The 27,559-nt window shown below is 36.8% G+C and overlaps 1 protein-coding gene across 2 annotated transcripts in view; it reads left to right on the top strand.

Moving 5' to 3' along the window:
• Positions 1-2,080: 2,080 nt before the first annotated feature.
• Positions 2,081-27,559, top strand: part of DNAJB6 (DnaJ heat shock protein family (Hsp40) member B6) — a 60,467-nt gene continuing 34,988 nt past the window's right edge. Inside the window, exons 1-5 of one of the 2 annotated variants that reach the window (XM_060782575.2) lie at positions 2,081-2,253; positions 14,908-14,999; positions 17,079-17,188; positions 18,567-18,623; positions 19,097-19,207. In XM_060782575.2, the coding sequence (XP_060638558.1) occupies positions 14,935-14,999; positions 17,079-17,188; positions 18,567-18,623; positions 19,097-19,207 (343 nt within the window). In that variant the 5' untranslated portion in view covers positions 2,081-2,253; positions 14,908-14,934. Of the gene's footprint in view, positions 2,254-5,455; positions 5,545-14,907; positions 15,000-17,078; positions 17,189-18,566; positions 18,624-19,096; positions 19,208-27,559 lie in introns of those variants that run through there. The other variant, XM_060782577.2, reaches the window with a different exon arrangement.

The raw sequence follows: 27,559 nt of genomic DNA, 5'->3' as shown, positions 1-27,559 counted from the left end.
ACATATTATATATAATACAACTCATGTTATAATACAGTATGTTATATAATACTAATAGTAAAACATACTGGTAGTGTATTATATATAATTGTTGGTATAATAATATAGTACAGTTTAATAATATGTAATAATTGTGTTTTATATATTACATATAATATTACGTATTATCTCATATCGAAAGCATTGCATAAATTAGTATAAAACTGATACAAACTGATAAAAATAGAAGGAGAGGAAGCAGCTAAATATCTTTTGACCAAAAACGGGCAACAGCAACAGCATTGTCCAACAATTCTTCCTCTGTAAATGAGGCAGGGCATAGTGGACAAGCATACAAATGCATATAGAGTTCTGCTCCACAGTCACACATTTAGGTAGTGGTGTTTTGCCAGGTTGTCTTGATCTGTCCATTACACTGTTCAGAGACTTCCAAGTTGTCCACTCTATAGAGTTGTCTGTTCTGCCGACAGATGGCTATCCAGCCTCTGTTTAAAAGCCTCCAAAGAAGGAGCCTCCACCACACTCCAGGGCAGAGAGTTCCACTGCTGAACAGCTCTCACAGTCAGGAAGTTTTTCCTAATGTTCAGATGGAATCTCCTTTCTTGTATTTTGAAGCCATTGTTCCACGTCCTAGTCTCCAGGTCAGCAGAAAGCAAGCTTGCCCCCTCCTCCCTATGACTTCCCCTCACATATTTATAACATGGCTATCATGTCTCCTCTCAGCCTTCTCTTCCTCAGGCTAAATATGACCAGCTCTTTAAGCTGCTCCTCACAGGGCTTGTTCTCCAGACCCTTGCCCTCCTCTGACCACATTCCAGCTTGTTAACATCTCCCTTCACTTGTGGTGCCCAGAACTAGACACAGTATTCCAGGTTTGGTCTAACCGAGGCAGAATAGAGGGGAAGCATGACTTCCCTGGATCTAGACACTAGACTCGAATTGATGCAGTCCAAAATTGGCTTTTTTTGCTGCCACATCACATTTTTGTTGTCACAACTTGTTGTCCACGAGGACTCCAAGATCTTTTTCACATGTACTGCTCTCGAGCCATAATATTACAATATTATTATTATATATTATATTTTATTATTATTAGTATTATATTACATTACATTAAAATATTAGTAATATATGTATATACAATACATTATATTATTAGCATAGTACAATATTAGTATTATATATTATTATATTGTACCATACTACTATACTGGAATATAATTAGTAATATTATGTATAATATATAACATATAATAATTATATTATTATATATTATTATCTTGTATTGTAGTATTATACCACAACACATATACCACCAGTATATTATACTATTAGTATTAAATAATGTATTGTATTATATCATAAATTGTAGTATATATAATATATATTATATTACAACATTATTCATTATATATATATTAGTGTTATTATATTACTATTATTTACTATTGTATTACAATAGAATAATATTGCAGTATAATAACATTAATATATTATTAAAATATTTCAAAATTATAATATTATAATATTATTGATATCAATATATAAATAAGAATTTAATGTTTGTTTGTGGGATTAACATAACTCAAAACCCACTGGACAAATTGACACCAAATTTGGATACAATACACCTATCAAGTCAATGAGTGACCATCTATATAAATAAACATGTAATGTTAGTTTGTGGGATTAACATAACTCAAAACCCACTGGACGAATTGAGACCAAATTTGGACACAAGACACCTATCAGGCCAACAAAAACTGAAAAACACAGCAGAAGAGACTTAAAAAACCAAAAAACAAAAAATACATTACAACACATGCACAAAACCTCATATATACACAAACACACACGCATATATATAAAATGTGGGTGGGGATTAAGAGTTTTCATGTATGTATGTGTCAGAAGATATTTCCCTTTTTTTCTGTCTGTTTCCTGAAACTCAGAATTTCCCACTTTGAGACACATCAAGGAAGAGTGAACCTGGAATTTTCACAATGACGTCTCACTCTTCCCTTTGTTTATAGTAGATCTATGGTTAAGGGGGGGGCGGAGCTTACGGCGGTTGAATCGGCCGCTTCCGGCGCGTGACGCACTTCCTCTCCGCGGCCCTCAAAGCAGAGAGGGACGGTCGTTGCCGTCAGTCACGGTTTGTCTTCGTTGTTGTTGCCGCCGCTCAGCGAAGGCAAGTAGGCCGCGAGGGGAGAGGGAAGGATAAGCAGAACGACGCCGAAAGGGAATCTTGCGGTGAGTGTCTGTTTTCTCGGGCGGGGAAGCGAGTCGGCCTTTTCCCATCTCCCTGAACCTTTGGGTCCTTCTGATTGGCTGAGGGGCACTGCAGGGGGCGGGAGGGGGGCACCAAAGCTGATTCCCTATTTGCTGCTGGGGGCGTCGCTTTCCCCTCGTGACGCGCTTGTCGTCAGGCAGATTTCCTTCCTCTGTTCAGGTCCCTTATTCCCCCTCCTATGGTGAGCCTGGGCTGTAGTATCTGAACTCCAGATTTAAACAGAGGTTGGCATTAAGGCGTTTGATAAACTCTTTAATTTAATTGACTAGGCTTCCTCCCTCTTATTGATAGATGGTGGTGGGATATAAATAAAGTTTATTATTATTATTTATGCTAATATGTGGCATTAGCATAAATGAATATAATAAGGTTTTCTTAGACGAGGAATGCTCACAGTTGGTTTGTTAAAGTAATCTGTATTGCCTGATACTCGTTGACAGCCCTTCTGAACTCTGGAAAGGTTCATATTTTGGAGCTGCCACTCCCAGAATCCCCCCAATCAGCTATTTTATGGAAGCGACGGCCCCAAAAGACAACTTTCCCACATACTATGGTCTTCCAGGTGTTTGAACTCCAGTTCCCACAATCCCTGGTCGCAGGTTCGAATCCGGGGAGAGGCGGATGAGCTCCCTCTATCAACTCCAGCAACATTAGAACCTAACATCAATAAATTAAACCAGTCATAATCAAATAAGAATTGTACAATGATGTAAAATCTGAACATAAAACATTCAAGGAGCCCCCGGGGTGCAGATTCAGAAAATTGCATTGGATAGACCACATCAGCTCTAGTTTCTGATACAGAACATACTCCATCCAGTAGTCACCATCTGCTCACCCACAGAAAATGGAGCCCCCAGTGGCGCAGTGGGTTAAAGCCCTGCGCCGACAGGACTGAAGACTGACAGGTCGCAGGTTCGAATCCGGGGAGAGGCGGATGAGCTCCCTCTGTCAACTCCAGCTCCTCATGCGGGGACATGAGAGAAGCCTCCCACAAGGATGATAAAAACATCAAATCATCCGGGTGTCCCCTGGGCAACGTCCTTGCAGACGGCCAATTCTCTCACACCAGAGGCAACTTGCAGTTTGTCAAGTTGCTCCTGACACGACAAAAAATAAATAAATCCCTGATCATTTGCCAGGGCAGCTGAGGCTTCTGGGAGTTGAGGAAGAAGAAGAGTGAATAGTTTTGGATTGTTTTCAGGGATTTTCATTGACTGGTTTGTTCAATTCTATTTTAATATGTTATTTATTTGTTTTATCTGAGTTGATTTTTACCCCGCTTTTCTCCCACACCAAGACTCAAAGCAGCTATCAATACAATAAGAAACTTAACAAAGTAAAAATGAAAGATTTAAACCTGATAAATTCCTTATAGCAACCTGATTATCTAAAACTGTCAGTGATAAGGCCCTATTTACAAATACAATATAAATATTTAAAACCTTTAATTAACCATATTGAGAGCTTAATTCCCATATCCTTTAATCTAGAGCAGACATAGGCAAATTTCATCCCTCTCGGTGTTTTGGATTTCAACTCCTACAATTCCTAACAGCTAAAAGTTTGCCCATGCCTGCTCTAGAGACCATCTACAATTTTAATTTCCCTTAAAGACCTGTTCAAACATAAAGATTTTCACTCCTTTCCTAAATGATAAAAGAGTAGGGCAGCTCTGATTTCTCTAGGAAGGGCGTTCCACAAAGCTGGGGACTTCCCAGAAAAGGTCCTCTCTCGAGTAGCTTTAAGCAGCATTTGGGATGGGTGTAGAGGTGTCAGCAGTCCCCGCCCCCACCCACACTCGATTGAAGTTGCCTTTCAGGTACATAGTAGGAGATATACTTGGATTTTAAATGCTTTTTTTTTCTTTTTTGAGTCGTTTTGCATCTCATTTGAGATAAAACCAGGATATAGATATAACAAAATGATATTGATGATAGTGTTCAAAACACCTGGAGAACTAGAGCCTGGGATTCACTGGGCTAGATATTTTCCTTTAATGGCTTTATAAACTGGTGTCAAAAAAGGGGAAACTTCAGAAGTCCAAAATCTGGCTCGAAAAAGGAGGAAAATATAGCAGTAGCTAAGTGGTGATACATCAGAATTGTGAAATTCTTGACGAATAAATTTATATTTTAAAAATTACACAAAAAATAATGGCAGAGGATTATTGGTGAGAATAGGAGCACCAATGCTCATTTGGAGACCTCCCACAGGAACGCCCACTCTTCAGCATCACTAACGGGCAAATCTGAAAGATCCTATCATACATTAAATTAAGCACATTCAGCCGTTTCTATAAGATAATTGCTCCCCAACTCCATAAATCTCCATTTCTACACACTTTTGAAACAGTTTACAGATAAGAGTCCCATGTCTGACCATGGTGCTTCATGTCAATTATGACCCTATGAATTTCATAGGATTTTCTTAGATTTGCTGTTTTTGTTGTTATTGTTAAAATTTACCAGTTAAAACCTATTAATATGCCTAAAATGTTACACAACAGTTCTTGATATTCATTACCAGGCCTTCTGGGCTTGGGAAAGGTTCATCCTTTTGGACTGCCACTCCCAGAATACCCCATCCAGCTATTTTTTGTTGACTGGGGGATTCTGGGAGTCACAGTCCAAAAAGGCACCTTACCCATTTGCTGTGGAAGTGTTTTGGGGAAAATGAACCAAGTCCAGATCGTGTGTATGTGTGTGCATCTTCGAGTCGTCTGTTCACTTATTATGACCACATGAATTTCAGAGGGTTTTCTATGGCAAGGAATACCCAGTTTTCCAGTTTTTTCTTCCAAAATAGTAACCAGGGCTGAGTTTGCTTAGCTTCCAAGATGAGACAGGAGTTTGGGTCATTTTGTATTTAGACAATAGTCTTCTATTAATATACTTTCACATGTGCTGTAGTGTATTAGGTTGTTAGGAGTTAGGGTTTTTGGGGGGGGGGGGGGTTGTCTCTTTTTCTTTGCACAATCCAGACAAACAGGAAGACCTTCAGCCTCAGGAGAGGAAGTACTAGAACTGGAAGAATTGCACCCCTTGGCTCTGTTGGTAGGCAGGTTAATTTGACTTCTTCAGGAAGACAACAAGGAGTTAATTTTCTAGAGCAGAAGTAGAGGGACGGGCTAGTCTTGGAGTGAAAAGAGGTGGAATGGAAGAGGAAATTTTGTACTTGTTTAGGAGGAGCTCAGAGCTGTTTCAGAATGTTAGGCCTTAGAATATGAAAGACAGTGCTTCTCATGAAAGGCAAGCGTTTTCTTACATATTATTATTATTATTTGGGGAGTGCTGCGGTGGACCCCTTGTGGCTTATTAATGTGTTACTTGTAGAGTGCTAGATTGCTGATAATTTGTTCCCGTCAAATGCCTTCGCCATTTACTTTTTCCTTGGTTTTTCACCCATTTTTAAATTTTTCATTATAACTTCCCCTTTCATTAGGTGTATTTATACACTGGGGGGGGGGGGGGGTGGTGGTGGTGGTGGTGGTAAGGTTGCAGCTTAAGCCAAAAAAGTAAAGCCATATCTTTAAAGTCTATGTGTTTTATATATTTCTTTTAAAAAGTTGATTAGAAGTGTTCTGTATAAGGTTCAGTTTCAGTTAAGTAGCAATTACTCCTGTGTATGTAGGTTAGGGTTCCTCCAGCCAGTTCTACAAAGTGTATTTTTCCAAACTGATGCAACCGATTTTTTTGTTGATTAAAAATGAATGAGTGCTTATATTGTTTAATTTCGTTAGCCTTACAATTCAAGGGCAAGAGATTTAAACAAATATGTATTAAGGTAAGATGGATGAATAGAATAATGAGGCTATTAGATCTTTTAATCTACAAGTGCTACAAATGACTGCAAAACATGTTCTGTACTAGTGATATTGGCAAACTGTTTCTTGATTGGCATTGAGGAAACAGGAAAAGATTGAGTTGCATAGAGAAATAGTCTGGTTGTAACCAGAAGCTCTAAAACAATTTATAAATTAAGAATTTTCCCCTTTTTCTTTTTGGCTAATTTTTGTAGCTATATTGGGGGGGGGGGGGGTGATTGATGAAATCTTACCTAGTTAAATTACTTCTGTGTTTACTGCAGGGAATTATTTTTCCAATTTATATCACTTTAACATTTTAAAATTTTTAAATGTAATGTTCCAGACTTTAGGCTAACTGTAGTAGTGGAATTTATGCACTTTTTTAACTCTATTGCGCTGAGCAGCGTTGGTAGTTAGATCTGTCCAAACACAAGCAAACCTGATCAGAACAACAAAAAGTGGTTTTTGGAGGGTGTATAACAGTGGTTCTCAAGGTCCACGACTCTAGATTATTAAATATGGTTTTCTGTGGGTGAGCAGATGGTGATTACTGGATGGAGTATGTTCTGTATCAGAAACTAGAGCTGATGTGGTCTATCCAATGCAGTTTTCTGAATCAGCATTCCAAATAACCAAAGCAAATCTAAAGTTGACAAAAAACGGATTTTTAACCCTTTTGGTACTAATGTTGGAGAGTGGTCCCTGGTTAAAAAAAAAAAAAAGTTGGGACCCACTGGTGTATAAAGATGCTTTGGAATACATTGTGGTCCTGAGGACATTGAGGGAAAGTTTCTCAGATTGAGGAATATATGTATGCATTGTTGCTACATTAGGGGCAAAGATGTTGGTTCTTAAAGACAATAAGAAATCTAACTTTGTTCCTGCCAAAGAAATTAAAATAATCAAGTGGAATAAAGCATGGGTTAACAATTAAAAAGGACCATATTTATTTGGAATAAGTGTTCATGGTCTCCATAAAGGAGAAGCTTATTCTACTAATCCACAAAAGCTTATTCTACAAAATGTTTGTCTTAAGTACCATGACATTTCTTTTTAATGTGCTGTTACACATCTCAAGAGGCATAAATACTCCAGGTCAGCCCTGTTTAATACTTGGATGGGAAATTGCCTTCAAATGCCAGGTGCATTATTTCAGAGACGGGAACTGGCAAAACAACCTCTGTGTTTTTATAGTCTCTGAAACCCTATGAGACTCAGTGGGTTGTCACAAATCTATAAACGATAGCAGCCTTCCTCCTTTTTTGCCATTGCCCCTTTAACACGCAAAAGACTAAAGGGGCATTGCTCTGTACAGTTACAGGAAATGACCCTGTTTTTAAAATGAAAAATGGTTCAATTGTTCTTCCCAAAATGGTTTTGTAATGACTTTTATCTTTCTGAAAAACTTGCGCAGCTCATAAATTTTTGTTTGAAATTGGTACTGTGAGTCATTTTTTAAACTGAGGCCAAAAACTCATTTGAAAACAAAATGAATTTTACCTGCTGTTCCGAGGGAATAAGGACTACTAGTTGAAATCGCAGGGGAAGATGTTGAAAGAGCAATATGTAATTGGTAACAGGGATTTCTTGGGAAAATATTTGAATGTAGGCCCCTCTGCCTTAAATTAACTAGATTAATACTTGGCAGTTATAAATAATTGGTTGACAGCTTTCAGCTGAAAGTGCAGGTTCTAAATAATGGAGTAGAAAGAGGAGGAGGAGAGACCTTGAGTTCCTCAGATTTCTTTTTCTGTCAACAAAGCTCTTTCCAGCAGCAGTCTTTCTTCTCTTTTGTGATCTTTTTGGATCCATTTTCTCATTTTTCCACCTTTCCCCCCATTGCCATAGCTTCCCATTATCCTCCTCTGCACTTGCCTCCTATGGCCCTTTTGGTTATATTTTCTACACCCCCTTCCTTTTCAGTCTTTGGCACATAGCTATATCTCAGCTGTTGCTTCTTTTCTTCCCAGCCCATTGACTTTTTGTCCAATCAGAAAGAAGTGGCAGTGCTCTGCCTAGTATGGTGCAGCAAGAGGGCAGAAGGATAGCTTAGGTTGAGAAAAATGTATATTTTAACTACATTGAGCAATCTTGTTCAGTTTAGCAGAAAAGGTGCGCAATTCGGCCAACCCCTCATTCTCTTTACCAGGAAATTACTCTGATCTGGAGGGGTATTCACAGTTTTCATTTGGCAAAGATTTGGCTCATTGGCTGCAATCTTCAGTCGTTTTAAGGCCTATCTGCATGAAACATACCTCAGTTTTAGACCCCATTTACAATTGCAGGCCCGCCAAGCTTCAAAACAATTCACCTATCTACTGAGAGGGTTCTGAATTGTAGTTTCCAGTTGTGTCAATTCTCAGCCAATCAGAGCATGGACACAACCAGGCTTTTTATTGGGTGAGAAACGGAGAGAGAAAAGTTCAACTCCCATCATACTCCGAGAGGAACTTAGAGACTTTTCAATCCCTGCTCCATTCAAATGCTGCTGGGAAAGCGAGTTCTAAGCAGGGCCCTCTCTGGAGGAGGAGCCTAGGAAACTTTCATAAATGTAATGGAGAAAGCTTCTGCTGGGGGGGGGGGGGGGCAATAAAAGATGCTGCAATGATCCCATTTTCTCCAGGAGCCCTGCAGCAGACCCCTGCCTCAGGTATATTGCAGAGTTAACTCCTTCCTGTTCAGTAGCCAATAAAATCCAGCACCCTTAATCCATTTTAGTCAGCTTTTTGGTGACCTCCTTCCTGGCCTGTTTTCGGAGATTAAACGAAATGGACTACCGAATATCAAAAATCAAAAAACCTATATAGCAGTTGGTGTAACTATTTATTTATTTACAGTATTTATATACCGCATATCTCACCCCGGGGGGGACGACTCAAAGCGGTTTGCCAAACTCTGCCAGTATAGGACCCCTATGTTGATTGCCATAATATCTGCTTATCTTTATGCCATTTTACGTAGTAGGAGAGAGGGCACATATTCAGCAACTGTGAAGGAAGGAAGGCATTGTAGAAATAAACTTTCAGAATTGGAAGATTTTGCCCTTCACTCCTCACTGCTGTGCTGTGTGGCTTTGGAAAGAGTGCAACTAATGGCATGGTGTACCAGCAGGGTTCTGGCATTTGCAGATAAGCAATAAATCAACCACAGCCCACCAAACATAGATGGAGGTTCAAAGATAAGTTAGATATTGAAGCTAGGGCAATTTCCCCTTCATTAATTTTCACAGAATGATCACAACTCCTTGTTTATTGAGCACTAACTACATTAAAATTAAATAGTGTTTTCCATGAAAAACTTTTTTTCTGAGAATATGTCAACCATTATTCTCAGTGCTTTGGCCATCCAGGGATCTGATGCCAACATATAGGTACCAAAAGGATGTCATTTGGGTTATTAAGCTGAAGTTTACAGAAATGGTCAAGTTCAAAAGGTCTGAGCAGCATTGAGATACATTGTAAAGAAAATAGAACTTAAACTTATTAATGAACTGTCCCCAAACTATGTTTTGCGTGTCATAGTATTTAGTATTGTTGTTGCTTAATAATTTTTATCCTAGATGAAATGTGCCCTAGTTTTGCCATAATTGAAGTGACCCTTAAATGAACTGCCCTGATAAATTCATGTTATGGTATTCCAGTTAAATTATTGTTCCAGAATAAATATTTATGTTTTATGTTTAAGTGAGTGACTATTTGTAGAGGGACTGAAAACAGTTAACGACTACTATTGTTTTTGGTGTCATAAGATTTTTCCAGTCCTTCAAGAAATGAATGAAGTCAATATGTACTCTATTAACAAATGAAGGAATAGTAGTGATACATTTCTCTCTCAAAATAAATGTAAAGATATTGCAGATTTCACAGTAGAAATTCCTGTAAGTCCTATCTGTACTCCATGTCATGTTGCGGAACTGTTCTTCCATTTTACAATGACTTGCAATAAGGTCTGAGCTGAAAGAAGAAATATACCAACTGCTTCTCCTGGAACTAACTTTTATGTTAAAAGCAGTTGCTTCAACTAAATGTAAAATCAATCTTTGGACTTAATTTGAAAGCTCAGAAGTGATGATTTGACACATTTTCATTATCTAAACCTTTATTATCACGATTTTGCCCTTTCTCTCTTGACTATTCCTTTATTTTGCATTCCTGAACATAATTCATCTTGGGATGAATGTGTCTATCACAAACTCATTATTTGCCACATGGATATATCAGATGCTTGCCAGGTCTGGAATGAAACATAATGGACTTTGTGCAGTAATACCAGTCTACCACCCCCCCCCCCCCATCTCAGATTTGACAACTACATTATAGAAAGTATAGAAAATAATTAAAAATAACCTTATTGAAGTCAGTCTTAGATGTATAATCCTTCAGCATCAGAAAAAATAATGGCCACATATGAAGGATTGATGTTTCCAGAGGAAAACACCTTCTCCCATCAATTCCAGGCATAATATTTTCCAAATGGGGTAGATGAAAAGGCAGCACAGAGTAGAGTTTCAGTGATGTGGTAGAGAAAATGGTATAGAGTATTGCTGATATCAGGAGCAGGTATTTTGTTGCCCAGCAACTATTGTCTCAGCACACAGTCCAGGAAAAAGGCCTTTTCCATTTCACCTTATCCAGTAAAAGTGCAGAAACAGTGTGGTGGCCATCTTAATTCTGCAGATTCCCATAGCTGAGCTCAAAATATGAATGGCTTTCCGGGTACTCGGAATCCTCATAAATACCTGCCTACTGATTGTAATTATGCAGTAGTTTAAATATTTGAACTTTGTTTCTATTAACAGAAAGCTGTGTGAAATCTCTGTGTAGGTGTACTACATGAAAATAATGCTACATATATGTACATTATCTTTTGTGATTTTATTATCTGGACATGAGATTGTGTGCTTGAGTTACTGGCTCAGTACTTTGTAGTCCTTGCTTTGTGTTTGTTGCACATGATACCAGTCTGGCATAGTATGGTAGATTGAAAGCTAAGCCTATTTGTGTAGGCCTTTTTGTCCTGAAGCAGTCCCTTATGCATTCCAAAAGCCATAAGTATATATTTTGCTTTTGTATGCCTACGTTGAGATTAATGTCTTCTGCAAGTAATGACTGTTAAATTAGTGTTGCAAATTGTATTCGCAATTGTTCAAAATTCCAATAGCTTCCAGGTCTTGCATGCTTTATTACTGTGCAAGTCTTCTGAAGCAGCTTAATTAAACCGTCAGTAGTTCTGCTCATATTTGATGCACTGTGGATGGTTTCATTTTTGTTAATTTTAGTGTGTATGGAAGCAGTATTTGATGATTTCTTACAGACTGTTTTTTCACCTAACTACATCCCCCGGCAACTATGCAGGGGTTCAGATACTGGTAATAATACACTTCTGATATTGATGAAATAAGATTGAAATTACAAATGGGATGCTTGCATTACCTTGCTGTTTCATTATTTTGGATGAGAGAACCTTTATGGATACCGTTTGCTTGAAGAGTAGAGTTTACTTTCTATTCTTGAAAGTTATCTGTAACTTGATTGGTCAAGATATCAATTAGAAACACTTTCTTTTCAGGCAAAATTGAAGGGGCGTCCTTATATTTACTTTTATAAAATCAGTGTCTAGTAGATTTACTTTATTTGGAAATAATCATGGTATATACTTTATAAGTCAAGAGCAGGTTTTTGGCCCAGTATGATCTGTGGATGATTTGAGGACCATTCTGCAGAGAGGGGAAGTGCCAGCTTTGTCCCGGGGCTGCCACCACCATTTTCCTACCCAGGCATTTAAAAAACTCAGAAGCAGTACTGAGTAGAGGGAATTAGTATTTTATCTTGGTTTTCCTGAGATGTACTAAGCTGTTGCCGTTTACCATTCAGCTCAGAGATAGTACCTTTTTTCTTTGTGTGTGTGTGTGTGTTTTGTGAAGTGCTTACATTGACCTGTGGATAAGTTGACCAAAGTTTTATGGGTTGATTGTTTGACTAAAATTTCTAGTTATATATTAGTATGTATAGTACTCTTTTGCCTTTGTATTAAGGGATTACGTGAAGCTGGGGTTTCTAAGATTCAGTTCTGCAATGTCAAAAGGTTGTTTATAGGGGTATTAAGCGTGTACATAATAAATCCAGTTGGCTTATGTGAATCATTATTGACAATCTGTGTGGCTACTTTCATCACATTAAAAGCAATACCATATTGATCATCAATCATAATTTATGGAGGCTTGGCTGTATAACAGTTGCCTGTGTCAATTGTCATGGAAAGTTCTGAATTTCTTTAACCAGGCTTGTATTAAGCTTTTCATTTTTCTAAACTTGCTTGAGTGAGTGTATGTGTGAACACATAATTTTCTGAAAGCCGGAATGGTAAAATGGTTTGAGTGTTGTACTAGAAATTTGTAGAGCAGAGTTCAAATTCCCATTTGGCCATGGAAACTCATTAGGTGACCACACTCAATCTCATAGGAATACAAAAGCAGATCCTCTCTGAACTAATTTTGCCAAGAAAACATATTGATAGATTAGGATGAATTGAAGGCACATAACAATTAATTTTTCGGTCTACACATTCCTTGTTATGTCTCCCCCTCAAATTTCTGGAATTATTGTGGTTAGTTAATTTCTAGTATGTGTTTCAAATCAAATTTCTAGACAGCATATATTTATTTATTTATTTATTTACTTTACTTATATACCGCTGTAAAATATTGGATAATTCAATGATGTAATATTTGATCAGTATTCTATTTATAGATGTACTATTGACATAATTTTGATTTATGCCTGTAGTAAATGTTCTTATTAGAACTATAGGAAAGGTATTCTTGCTATCGGCCCAGTGATGTTTCTAGTTTGGAAAATGCTAGAAACAAGTGAGACAGATTCTTATTCTCATATATATATCTTACTGTGTAACTGTAAGAATCACCTGGACCATAAGGGTCTGATTACTCTTCCAGCTTATGAGCATAGGTAACCCCTCCCTAATACAGAAGAAATAATCAGTGTAGGAAAAACAATGTTTTCTAGCCTTCCATAGTTTTAGGTTGACAGAAATCAAGACCAGGATTTTCAGTGTTGTGAGATACTGTACATTGTTATTAGAACTAAGGCGGAGTGAGGAATTAAATATATTTTATTGATTTTTCTAAAAAAAAAATCATTCCACAATCCATTAAAAAATCTGGGAAGAAAAGGCTTCAGAAAAGACGGGGAAAATGTTTTCCCTGCATTTCTTTTTGTTTTCATCAAGGCCTCCACATCTCTATTTATAACACACCTCTCAGCCTGGATGGTTTCTTGCTCCAAGTTCAAGTTCATTTATAATTGACATCATTAATATACAAACTTTCTTCAGAGTCATGTTGTCATTATAATAGTATTAAGATCATTGCAAACAAGGAATGTTTTCTTATTTTAACTAGATGTAGAGCAGCATGCCATAGCTGCTGCTTTGTTATAACTTTTCAAGTCTTATTAATTCTTTAGAAGCAATCTCTTTGGTTGTTGCAGGAAAAGATCAGGGCTCATTGCATCAGTTTAGCTGAGAAACAATCTTTGTTTTGCTTGTTCTTTTCCAGAAATGTTTTCATTTAATATGATTGTTATATTCTTTTATTAACATTGACTTTTGAGTACTGCCACCAGAATTGCTTGATGAGATTTTCTGAATATGCATTTTTCAGTGTTGAGTGATTTTGAAACAGTCTTGTCCAATTATCCTTTATGTTTAAAAGTTAATTAGAATAGTTTGGGATCTCTTAATTTTGTAAATATCAGTAAAGCCTACATAGACGGTTTTATATAGTGTGTAAAACATGACATCCAGTCTTCCATGAGCAGATTTCGTCTAATTCATGGAGGGAAAGGAGCTTTCCTGTAACCTCCTATAAGTCCCTACATATTTAAGGGTGAGCTATTACACAATTTCCTGGAACACATTCACAAAGGGAGAATTGCATCTTCAAATGATGTTCATTTTATGGCAAGCTGATTGCAACATTCTAGGTTAACATGGCAAGCATAAGCTTACCAGTGCCAATATTGTTTCATGTATTATCAGGCGTTTCTCTATAATGGGTTGTAAAGGGCATATCAGTTTGCAGGGTGTTTGAACCTGAATTCTCCTTTTAGTTTCCCTTTTGCTTTATGTTCATTCTTGTAAAATGATATGGGTTGTGAGGAAACTGAAGAACAAGAAATTGTCTATTTTCTCTAATCTGTGATCCCAGTGAGAGTTGGAAATAAATTGGTATTAGATGAATACAAGAATGAATGTGATTCTTTTGCGTTTTCACTGTGCAGCATGTGGAAATATTTTTCCAGCCCATTTTTGAGACATATTAGAATACTATTCTATGGTTTATTGGGCTAATAAAATACTGAAGATGGATTTGTTTTGTGTGCCCCTATATTTTATATTCTATTTTATTCTTTATGATTTTATTTATAGATTTATGGATATTATAGATTTTTTTTACTATTTCCCTAATGTAATTGGAGACCAAAATCCTTCTCTTGAAAACTCACAATAAGTTTGAGAATCTCTGCATTAGAGAAAGGAGCAATTATATGAACAGTTCAAAGGGTATGAGAATGAAAGTGGATTTGTTGCTTTTCTCCTCAGTTCCCTGATTCTAAAATGGAAAGGGCTTCTTGAGACTAGATCTTTTCTATGCCTTATTCATATTTCTGATTTCATTAATTGATAACCACAAGTCTGGTTGGGGTTTACACGGTTTGAGCCAAGTGCTTACTATGTCAATGGAATTTGTGGATATAAATATTAAAATAAGGCCTTGTTTTTACAGGACTCTCTTATCAAAACTTCATAAAATATGGTGGATTATTACGAAGTCCTAGGTGTACACAAACATGCCTCACCAGAAGATATTAAAAAAGCGTAAGTGTTACTCTCAAAAAAGATGATCAACTCTTCAGTAATCCCATAATTCCTCATCAGTGGAAATACTGTGAATCATTTCCACTGTGAATCATATTGCCAACCCCTGCTTTGAGCACTGTGTTGTAGACTTATTCTGCATATTTCAATGTATTTCATGTTATATTATAAAATATGTATCTTACTCACTTAAAAAGGCAAACATAATACAGATAACCTGGCAAAAGGGATGAAATCATGGTAGACCAGAGCAACTCCACCCTTTTCTCTAACCCTCCCATTTTATCTACTGTTGCATGTAAAAGTTTGTTGAATAGAACTTAGAGATACAGGAAGATAAATGGCACAGGGTTAATCCAGCCAAGTCTTGGTAATACATTCCAGGTTGGTATGCTCATCGAGGATCATGTCCTGTGTGGCTGCTTTATCATTGACCAACCTGGTATTCAGTAATAGCAGGTTTGACCTGGGACTTTGTTGCCAAGGCTCTCCACTGTACTTAAAGTGTAGGACAATTTGAGGGTAGCCTGCTGAACTTCTATTTTATATCGTTCTAACAGGTTAGCTAATAAAATCTGATAACACTCACACAAAAAATAAAAATAAAAATCAAGCAAGCAACTATGTAGAATGTGAGTATTTAGGGAAAGGGACACTTATCCCATTCCCAGTTTGATTGTTTACTGCCTGGCCACGTTTATAGTAGCTTACACCATTGGTTGATGAGCACTCTTTTTAATTGAGTATTAGTTGTTGTTTTATATGTCTATATGTTTTATTTAATTGGAATTTAAATTGTTTTCATTTTATGCTGTTTTTAGGCACCTTGTGCAGTGTGTGAGCCATTCTGAGTTCCTTTAGGGAGATTGTGGGGGTACAAGAATAAAGTTATTGTTATTATTAATCTCTCATGTCCCTTAAAGCAGCCATGGGCAAACTTAAGTGCTCTAGGTGTTTTGGACTTCAACTCCCAGAAATCCCAGCCAGTTTACCAGCTGTTAGAAATTATGGGAATTGAAGTTCAAAACACCTGGAGGACTGAAGTTTGCTCATGCCTACCCTAAAGGAACAATCCCCTTTGATGTAATTGCCTTCACTAGAGGCCCAGCAATCAATGGTATTGGCTCTACAGAAGTTCCGCTTTTATTATTTTGTTCCCAGAGATGTTATAGCTGGGAAGGCTGGCATTTACTAGGCCTCAGCTTGCAAGGAAGCCATTTCAGAGCCGATTAGAAATCTCATGAGAAAGCTAAATCGCAGCAAATATGGCAGCAGCTCAATAAAGCAACCTGCATGCCCTATGGAGTTTCCTCTTCCAAAATGTTCTGGTGTTGCTAATTGATCTGTGCTCTAATTCATATAGATAAGTTCTTTGTTGCTTTGTTTTGATTATAAGATTGCGATCAGTACTCAGTCTAACAAAGTTCCCTTGGGGAAATAGGAGTATAAATAAAGTATTATTATCTTTTTAAACATAAGTTCTTGTAGGTTTTTTTGGGCTATAGGGCCATGTTCTAGAGGCATTTCTCCTGACGTTTCGCCTGCATCTATGGCAAGCATCCTCAGAGGTAGTGAGGTCTTTTTTGGTTGTTTGATTCGGCTGCCTTTGCCTTTCTTTTAAAAGCTGCTGCAGCTTTGCAAGTCCTAGAACATGGCCCTATAGCCCGAAAAAACCTACAAGAACCCAGTGATTCCAGCCATGAAAGCCTTCGACAATACTTTTAAAACATACTTTAAAAAGATTGGGAGCTAATATGGTGTAGTGATTGAAATGTTGAAGTGGGAGGTAAGCTGTCTAGAGGAAAGGAAGCTATACATGCAACTTTGGAGTAATAGTCCTGCAAACAGTCCATGTCTCCCTCCCCTGAAAATAAATTCACTAGTTGCAGGCCCCATTGGGGGTTGGGGGCTGAGGGGTAATTCCATTTATATGAGCAGTGTTAGAGTGCTATTTAAGGCAAATGTTGACTGTATATTTCGTAAACTTTGCTCAGGTGGGTCATTTCTCTCATTCTATCTACAATGCCTGTCTTGACTGAAGTAATTGCTAAGGTCAATAACTTTTCAATTTCACTCCAGGTACCGTAAACTAGCTTTAAAGTGGCATCCTGACAAAAATCCTGATAATAAGGATGAAGCAGAGAGGCAATTTAAACAAGTAGCTGAGGCTTATGAAGTTCTGTCAGATGGTGAGTTGTGCAATGTTTAACTGCATATCATCAATTCCTCTTAGGAGTAACTTTGGGAGAGATTCTTTTACAGCAGATAAATACAACTGTCAGAATGTCAGATATTAGGATTCATAGTAGCTGCCAGGGTAAAGCATAAACTAGGGTGCTAGAAATCCTAATCTTAAGCAGCAACCATTTGGAATTACAGTAGAGTCTTGCTCATCCAACATAAACGGGCTGGCAGAATGTTGGATTAGAGAAAATGTTGGATAATAAGGAGGGTTTAAGGAAAAGCCTATTAAACGTCAAATTATGTTATGATTTTGCAAATTAAGCACCAAAACATCATGTTTTACAACAAATTGACAGAAAAAGCAGTTCAATACACAGCAACGTTATGTAGTAATTACTGTATTTACGAATTGAGCACAAAAATATCACAGTGTATTGAAACAGCTGTGGATCTGGGCAGGAGACAGACTGCGTTGGATAATACAGAACATTGGATGAGTGAAGTTTGGATAAGCAAGACTCTACTAAGTTGGTTGTGTTTTTTTCCATAGTATACATTGCAGTGCCCTGTTACTATATTGCTGAATTGGGTTTTGTTGTGGTGTATATACTGCATTTGAAATTATCATTGCTCTTCATTTTGGTTTGTACATATACTAGATATTAAGAGAAAAGTTTCCTTGTGAAGATTATGCTCTTTTTCTAATATAAAATTTTCCCTTTAATACTTTAATTCTTACTCTAATTTTTAAAAGTTCTGTGTTTAACTTTAAATGTTTAGAAGCTGTCATATAGTTCATACATTAAATTTTGAAGGAACTTCAATCTGATTGTAAGCTTCATGATTTAAGATTGCCTGAAGATTCACCTGCTTTGTTTTTGAAGATAAATGACTAGCCCTTAAACCAAACTATAGCTGAGCAGCAAGAAGAGGCTGCGCCAAATTAGAGTAGTGTATTAGAAAAAGCAACTTGCACTTCCAGTTTTGTATATCTACTTTATATCTTGAAGGCCCAATTACACAGTGCATCTTGAGGCCTTCAGTACGGACAATTAAAGGGGAAACATTAAAACTTTGAAGTCTTCATATTTGTGGCAAATGGGTAAGTGTGCTCAAAGAAGCACACACAGAAAGAGCTGCCTTGCCTCTTGCTTTGCCGTCCATGTACCTTTCGAGGGCAAAAGGATCCTGCTGAATGGACCTTATCAGGTTGGGACATGAACAGCACTTATTCTATAGTGAGAAACAACAGCTTATTCTATAACCCTTTCGTAATATCAAAATCCAGAGAAATAAATGTAAGATAAATGTCTAAGACAGATATGTCAGAATGCACCTCATGACAAAATGGGTTGTATTTTAACAATTACTTGTTCTTTGTAGCCAAAAAACGTGACATCTATGACAAATATGGAAAAGAAGGCTTAAATGGAGGAGGAGGTATGTATGCATTTAACACTATTTTCTCCCATTCATATATATAGTTTTGAATTTCAGCTAACTTAAAATATTAGCTAGAATGTTCAATTAGGATTATCTAGGTTCCAAACCATATGCAGTCATGACACTCACTTGGCATGAGATTTTCTTTGCCTAACCTGGTTTAAGAATGTAATAGGAGATAAAATGTGAGAACTGTGCATGTTATTTGGGATCTTTTGATATTTTAATAGCAATAGTTGGCTTGTTTAAATATGCCCTATAAAGAGTGTTAGAAAAGCTTAGAATTATTAACATTTTTATGTTTTAACTTTAAATATTCTAATTAACAAGAATTAATCTGCAGTTACTATCCCTGAAAGGTTTTTTTTTACACGAAGACATTGCTGAGAGCATATACATGAAAATGTTTGAAATGTTAATGCATTAATATCTTTAAGAACTTGAAATAAAGAAATTGAATTTCTTTTTAGGTGGAAGTCATTTCGACAGTCCATTTGAATATGGTTTTACATTCCGGAACCCAGATGATGTCTTCAGGGAGTTTTTTGGTGGAAGAGATCCATTTTCATTTGATTTCTTTGGTATGTACACAGCGGTTAAATATGGGTGTATAAGATGCTGAATTCTGTTTGGGTAATATAAGGTGCTGCACATTTTGTTTTATTACCTTCAAAGTTCTTCATAAGGTTGTGGTACCACACCATGTGTATCCTTTTGGTTGTTGTCAAAAGGATATTATATTGCTAAACAGCTTAAAATCTGACTTCCTTTTGTTGGGTATCTCTGGATTGGTGTTTGTTTGTTTAAATAGGATGTACAGTAGAGTCTCACTTATCCAACATAAATGGGCTGACAGAACATTGGATAAGCAAAAATGTTGAATAATAAGGAGGTATTAAGGAAATGTCTATTAAACATCAAATGACGTTATGATTACGTTATGATTTTACAAATTAAGCACCAGAACATCATGTTTTACAACAAATCAACAGAAAAAAAGCAGTTCAATACACGGTAACGTTATGTAGTAATTACTCTATTTACTAATTACCAAAACAGGCAAGTATTCTTTCTTTCTCTCGCCCTGGACTGCGTTATATAATAGAGAAGGTTGGATAAGCGAAGGTTGGATAAGCGAGAGTCTACTGTAGTTTATATAAATAGTACTGTAGTGTGTTTTGCAAAGGGTTCAAAAGTGGATTGCTTTTACCTTTTCTCCTTGAAATTAGCTATTACAGTTTGCCTTCAGTTTTCGCCAATCACCCTTCAACCTGAAAGGGATCATGTCAGGCATTATTTGTATCATTGGAAATCTTTCTTTGTGTTGATTGAAAAATAATTTCTTCATTTCATTTTCTGTTCATGTATTCTCTGCAGGCATTTATGATCTCTAAATTCTCACTTTCTTATCACAAAGTGACAAAAGGCATGTCTGTGTACAAAACTATGTATCATTTAATATTCTGCGATCAACATATTGTTGTCTTATATTGAGATTTGTTTCCTTTGTTGTTCAGAAGAAGTTTCACTTTGCTGCCGTTGGTTAATTTTTCATTTGATGTGTCACAGACTTTCACTTGCAAATGTAATCAAAATTGGTTAAATAGGTTGGCTACTAGGGCTCTTTTAAGCTGGCAAGGAGTTTGTGTTGGCTCACGTACCCTCCACCCTTGGTTTCGATTTAAATGCTAAAGTGTGTTAACAAGTGGAGACAGATTTGAAATAAGCAAACATAAATATTCAGATGCCTCATGCATATACATAAAATCTCAAAACATGAGAGATCTCCTTGATAGATGAGGGGCATGGCGTGTGACAAGTATGCATTGCCTTTCCCAGATAAAACTATTTCTATTTTTTTCTGATTCAACTACTATTGTTTTGTCAGTCATGTATAGCTTGAATCCTGACTGGTCGTGTTATATTGCATGTTTTAAGCTTGTGCAACTTGAGGATGTGGACCAATTGGTTGGACAATTGAGACCCATGGCTTGCTTTTTCCCTTCCTTCCTGACTCGAGATGTGAACTGACTGAATGGATATTAGAACTTAATGCCATAAGAGCTGGTCACCAATTGAATTGATTGCCTGAGATGGTGGACTCTGCTTCTTTGGGGATAGTTAAACAGATTGCACTGGTATCATTGGGTGGGGGTGGGGGTCTTTAGTTTTGTACTTTTGCATTGTAGAAAATCGGACTAGATGGCTTTTGAGGTCCCTTCCAACTCCGGGATACTCCTTCTTTTAAACAGGGGCTACACATCCATCTACCTAAGTTCTTTGATTATGACTTCCTGCATGGCAGTAGATGGGGCTAGATAGCCTCTGAGGTCTCTTCCAACTTTGTGATTCTGTCAAAAGTTCTCTTTGATTTGGAGGTACAATGCCAGCTATCTAAGAGATACGAAAAAAATCAAACTTATATCATATATACAAAGTCAATGATCATATGGATAATTTTAGCCTGGTCAGATTCCAAGTGCTCAGAAGATGAGAAAGGGTATATTGTGATAGATAGAGGGCCCAGAGGAGGATAGAGGTGGCCCAGAAAGAATTGTTTTGGAATTTCCAGTCCAATGAGACTGGAGAAAGCGATATCAGTTCTCATGAGAATCTGCCAGAAGTGGAGGCTGAGAGAAATGTGGGAGACGAATGTTTGTCCAGCAGATCAAGGCACTTGGATCTTTGGATGCAGAGTGTACAACAGAGACAGACTTACTTTTTTCCAGTGGCTTAGAGATAAGGAGAGGAAAAGCAGGTATGTGAGGAATGATGTCATGGGAGGGTTTGAGGCCTTTTAAGTGGGTTTCTGCTGGTACAATCCTTGTGAGAGCAGCGTTGTATTCAGGTGAACTGCACTTGGTTATTGGTCCTAGGTTTGTGTATTCAAGTTTATAAGTTTGTTCTTGGTTCTAGTTTCATGTGTGGCATAGGCCACCTGCCTTGGGTTTATGTTTATGGATACATCTGTGAATTGACTCTTGAGACTATATGTGAAAGGATTTTGGAATCTTGGCTATCTTGGAAATAACTTTGATTCTCCTTTTTAGATTTACTTATTTTATATACTCTTCTCTTAATAAATGTTTACTCACTGGATTATCTGGACAGAGTGTGGTTTGTGGTAAAAAAGTGTTTCAGGGCTATATTGCAACAATAATATACTTCACTAGACTTGGTTCTATCCATGGTCTTTAAATAGCAACATGTACATGAAGCCTCTTGGAGAAGTAATCTTGATGTTTCAGCTACAGTTTAATCAGTCCCACATTTGTTAATGATCCTATTAGGAATATAGTAGGTGTTACCTTGGTTGCCTTCAAAGCAATATAGTAGGTGTTGCCTTCAAAGAGGTCCGAATCCCTCTTTGAAGGTGAGAGGGTCGGTATATAAAACCTCAAAATAAATAATAAATAAATAATTCATGTTGAGGTTCTCTCAAGGCTTGGCTACTTTATGGGACTGTGTATGGAGATAATTCTCAAGCTTCAGTTAAATGCAGAATACAGCAAGCTTGAATGTTTGTGGGGGCAAATTCAAATTGACCAGCAATATACCATCTTATTTTGTGCCAAGTGCATTGACTACTTGTTCATTGTTAAGACTCAATTCCAATTTAGTTGAAGAGTGTTCAACACACATAGAAACATGTCTCAGCTTTAAAAGCTGCTGATGGTGTAACATTTGTTTGCATAACATTAGTGATCATTACATTTTTTGGACTCAAAGCTCAGGGTCATTTCAGTTCTAAGCTCTCATTTGAGGAGTTCCTGGCTTTGGTATTTATGGCTTGCCTCTTGTTAATTTTTAGGTGGCCCTTTAAGTCTTTTACCTGAGGTTCCTTTTTTACCAAAGGAAACGTTAATCTGTTATGCTCATGTTTTACTTTGGAGACAAAAATACTTTAAGAAGTGGCTTAATAGCAATAAATAAGAACCATTTCCTTCCCTGTTGCAAGGACTTGCATCTGAGGAAATTTATTTACTTTTTATTTACACATTTATACTTACTTACTTAGGCGATCCCTCGGAGTTTGGTGTCCTGGGGGTGGGTTCGTAGGTGGCTGTGGATCCCTATTCTTGACTTGCATCTTCTCCCACATTTATATCCCGCCCTTCTCACTCCAAAGGGGACTCAGGGCGGCTCATAACAAAGTCACAATTTGATGCCTTGAGTACATATAAAAATAAAACAGCATATACTTTAAAATCACATAATTAAAACATAATGGCCTGCTTCTGTTTGGTTCTGCATTAGGGATACGTGTAGAAAAAACATATTTAAAAGCTGAAGTTTACCTGATAAGTAATCTTAATAGGAATTTGTCCTATTATGTGGCTTTCTTTCTTTTTGACATCACAGTTACCAAAAACAGACATTTAAGATAACAGATCTGAAAAACTTGCTACTTTTGAACCTGTTGTTGTTTGCTTTCCTTTTGACATGGAAAATTTGTCTTAAGCCATTAGAGTAATTTGAAGGTATTGCAACTCAACATGACTTGCATGATTAAATACCAACTTTATTTGAAAAAATGACTTTAAATACAATTGACACTTTTCTTATATACCTACGCAGTGATTATCACTTGGCTGCCAGAGGATTCTAATGAAGGATCAGAAGAAAGGTCTATAGAGGAATTGGAGGAAGAGTATAGTTATGAGTCAGGCGAAATAGCAGAGGAGCTGGAGGAAGTGTTAGAAGATCTATGTGAAGAATATGGTGAAGATTACATTGAGCCCTTTGAAGAATATGATGAAGGATCTATTGAAGTAGAAGAAGTACTAGTGATGGAGGAGGACTCTGAAGGATTAGCAGAAGAATCATTAGAGGAGGACTTGTGTTTAGTTTCAGACGAGTGGGCCGATGAGCCCAGAAATATAACCCTGGAGGAACTCGAAGAAGATATAAGTTTAGGATCAGAGTTGGAAGAAATCGACTGAAGTTTTTTAATAAATCTATTTTAATTAAACACAAAAGTATCCGTCCCTCTCTGAAGGTGACTCAGGTGTCTTGTGATGCAAAGAAATTGATCTAGGCTATATATACATACTGTTAATGCAGGTTTTTGCTACAGTCTAATCTAGCTACTTCAGTTGAAGTGTAAAGCTTGCATGATGTGAAATAGGGAAAGCCAGTTCCTGAAATATACTGGAAACGAAGATTGGGCTTTTTCCAAATAAGTAGTGGTTTTCCTTGCACACCTTGCAGGTATTTAATCCCAGCTAGCTGTTCCCCAAAATGTGGATTAGGTTAAAAAGTTTGAAGGTACAGGTTGCTATCTATGAAGTTGATGTTTTATGTTAATATTCTTAATTCAGATAGCCCAATCAAGCACAAATTGACCTTTTTTGTTCAAAATGTTGCATTGCAAGTATAGTAACAATCACTCAATTGGATAAATCGTCCAGTTCAGGTTCTAGGAATAGGGTGTTTTTTGGTTTTCCAAATGTTGTCTGACTCCATTTTGCATCACCCCTAGCCATTGTTCATGCCAGCTAGGACTGAATCAAATAACTACCAAATCTAATAGACTCCCCAGTTCTCTATAGAGACTTCTTCATATACTTTTGTATGACATCAGCAACTCAAAGTAACTTCAGGTTAACATCTAATGCCTTTATAATTGTGCAGAGAGAATGGAAAAATAAACCCTAAATAACCTGAAGACCATGTCTGTGTTCAGTTAGTTATGTTTTGCAAATTTCAATGTATTCAAAAATACTTATAATGTCAGGAATTTCTAATTTGAAGTGCAGTACTATATCCAACAAAACAAAAAACCTACCCCAACAAAAACCTGACGCTGGTAAACCAGAGCTCAGTGTTACTGAACGTTCATAGAATGTAATGTGGTTTCCCTATGGGGATATGAAATCCTGGTCTTTCAAGTTTAGCTTTTTTAAAAATAGGGTTGATCCATAGTTTTCACAATGCTTTCATGATCTTGTAAGTACATGTTCATTGTGACTTAATGTTTTTAATAATACATTACATTTTTTTAAAAAAAACAACTATGTATAGATGCAGAATAGTGGGGAGTAATATAATATAGCTCATATGTACACAACTGACCTTCATAGTTCGCTTGTGACTCAGCCTCTTAACTAGCAGCAAGAATTTAGACTGCTACATTAGTGGCTTACCTGACAATATGCCAAGTTAAAGGTGCATGTATTCAAGCATATTTATACAAGAACAATACTTTCGTTGTAAGTTTAATTTATTTTCTGTAGTTGGGGAAAACGTTGAAACACAGATTCTTGTTAAATGAGTGCTCAGCTAATTGCTTTAAAATTATTTTTCATAGTCTTGGGACTATGGGACTTGCAACTCATTTCTTACAGCTGGACATTACGTGGCCTGCATTCACATTTGATTTATCAATTGAGTTATTGGTCTATATAATTTAGTAGCAGAAAAATGTCTCAAGGGATGCTCCTAACTTTCATCCATCTGTGTGTGATCGTGAAACAGATATGGACTCTTTTTATTTCCTCTCAGAACTGTGAGTTAATTAAAATGAAAGCCAGTGTGATATAGCAAAGCGCTGCAGGCTAGATGTCGAGAGGCCCAGGATCAAATATCCACTCAGCTGTGGTGCTTTCTAGGTAACCTTGTATAATTGTGAGGGTAAAATTGGGGCAGTGGTATTGAACCATGTATGCCTTCTTGAAGCTCTTAGCAGAAAAGGTGAAATAAAAAGGTAATAAAAACTTTTGATTTCCTTAGATGTTGAAAGAATAGCATGTCAGCAGGCTTCCCTTATTCTCCTGGGTGTGTAAACCTAGAAATAGCTTGGCTACTTCAGTAATTTGCATAGATAGGCTTAAGTTCACATCATCTGCATTTTATCTGTATATGTGGTATATATAGTCTTCATATAATTGCCAAATAAATTGATTAAGAGACTGCTCTAGCTCATTTTTACATTTATCTCTGTTTTGCTCTATATCAGTGGTTCTCAACCTGGGGTCCCCAGATGTTTTTGGCCTTCAACTCCCATCAATCCTATTAGCTGGTATTTCCGGGAGTGTGGGCCAAAAACATCTGGGGACTCCAGGTTGAGAACCACTGCTCTATATAAAGGAATGTTGGATTGTGATTTTTGTGTGGAGTTAGTTGGTCAAAAGCACAGGTTTATTCCTGTCAAATGCACATGTCCTACTGTAAAGATTATCTAGTGTTGGCTGTGTACAGTCTATCCAATACAAGACTTTCACTGGGGAAACAGTATGCTCAAATTTGCTATGGAGCCTGGAAAATCTCTGCATGGGCCATTGATTGGGATGGGATTTAGGACTGCAGGAGCAGGGAGGTTGGGGGGGAAGGGAGTTTTCATCATATATATAACTGTTGTGTTGAATTTAAACCTCAGTAGCACCATTATATCCCTGGAAATGTGTTGCAATGTACTTTGAGGCCTTTGGCTTTCTGCTCAGAATACTGAATCCACATATAGTTAGGATATTCTGGGTATTCCTAATTCTATGTGGATTCAGTATTCTGAGCAGAATCTTCCATCACAGCAATGGAAAGCTATGCATAAATTTGTTTTTCATTCAGCGGTAAACTTCCAGTTGAGACTTACCCAGCAAAAGAAAAAGTTGTGCATCTTCCAATTTTTATTTGATGTGGATATTATAACATGATAGAAAATGGTAATATGCCGTATATCTTTGCTAGTCACTGGTTTGCATTCTTTAGAACTTGTTTAATTAAGTCTTTGCGGAAAGAAGTTGTTGACCAGATGGTTTTTATCTTAACTCGAAGTGCTTACACTTTATTATATGGTTGTTTGTAAAACCTACTGTGATAAAGATTTATAAAATTGAAATAGCTAAAATAAACCAATTTCCACAAAAGTAGAATAGCCCCCAGGAAAAAGTAACCGTTCCCCATGCTATTAAATAATCTAGGCCAATTGCATTCCTTTACAACCAAATTCTTAGCACATATGTTTTGGATGCATGTGCTGAACATATGCAGCCACATTTGGAATTTCAATTCATGAACTGGTATAATAAAGTTGTTATACATATTTTTGGTCTTCCTTGAAATTCCTTGAAATTATTGTCTCTATAATACTATAAACATGAGTTTTGATCCAGACCTCCCATGATCAGCGTTTCATTTATAAAATGCTCTGAGGTGAGGCAGCAGTATTTATATACATTCCCTTCAGCCACAAGTGCCACTTCCTTTGTTGTTCTAAAGGGCGTCCTCAAATCTGGAAGAGCATCAAAAACAATTGAGGGTTAAGGATAACTTTTTCTAGTGGTAGCTTCCACTAGACTGGTTATTATTGCCCTTCACAAAAGGAGTCTTTCTCTTTTTGACTGGTGTGTGTGAATCCATGTTGCTTGAACAAATCCTACCTTCAATAGCACAGTGCTTGGAATTAGTTTCTTATTTTCATTCTAGTTCTTTTAAGCATCATAGGTGCTTTTGAAGTTAATGTATTTGAAGTGGTAAACATGTCATACTGGAAAATGCTGGACACTAATTTGATGATTTATGGTTTCTGTTTATATTGTACGCCTCAAGCATTGAGTTGACCTTATACTCCTTTCATATATAATCTTGTAGAATACTATGTACTTTTTGTATCATCCAGTATACTTTGTAAAATGAAACCTACTTAAGTTCTCGTCATCCGCATTCAAATATTCATCTTCATAAAAGCAGTTATAATTGTATTGGCTAATCTGTCTTCTGTTAGCCATAGTTAAAATTATTTTAAATGTTTAAATATATTTTTTCTGGACTGTATTATTAATTTCTTTGTTTTAAATGTCTACATAGAGTAAAATTAATTGTGTTTTTGCATAATTAACTTACACCAAACTTGAAGTATTCAGAGGAAAAACCCACTTTAAAGATGGCTTTCCTTCTAAACTTAAGGGGAAAGAGTTTAGCGCCAGATTTTAACT

Source organism: Anolis sagrei, chromosome 6 (assembly GCF_037176765.1).
Source record: "Anolis sagrei isolate rAnoSag1 chromosome 6, rAnoSag1.mat, whole genome shotgun sequence".
In the NCBI taxonomy this organism is placed as follows: domain Eukaryota; kingdom Metazoa; phylum Chordata; class Lepidosauria; order Squamata; family Dactyloidae; genus Anolis; species Anolis sagrei.
The sequence above is the reverse complement of the archived record's forward strand: the minus strand, read 5'-3'. Positions and strand labels throughout refer to the sequence as shown.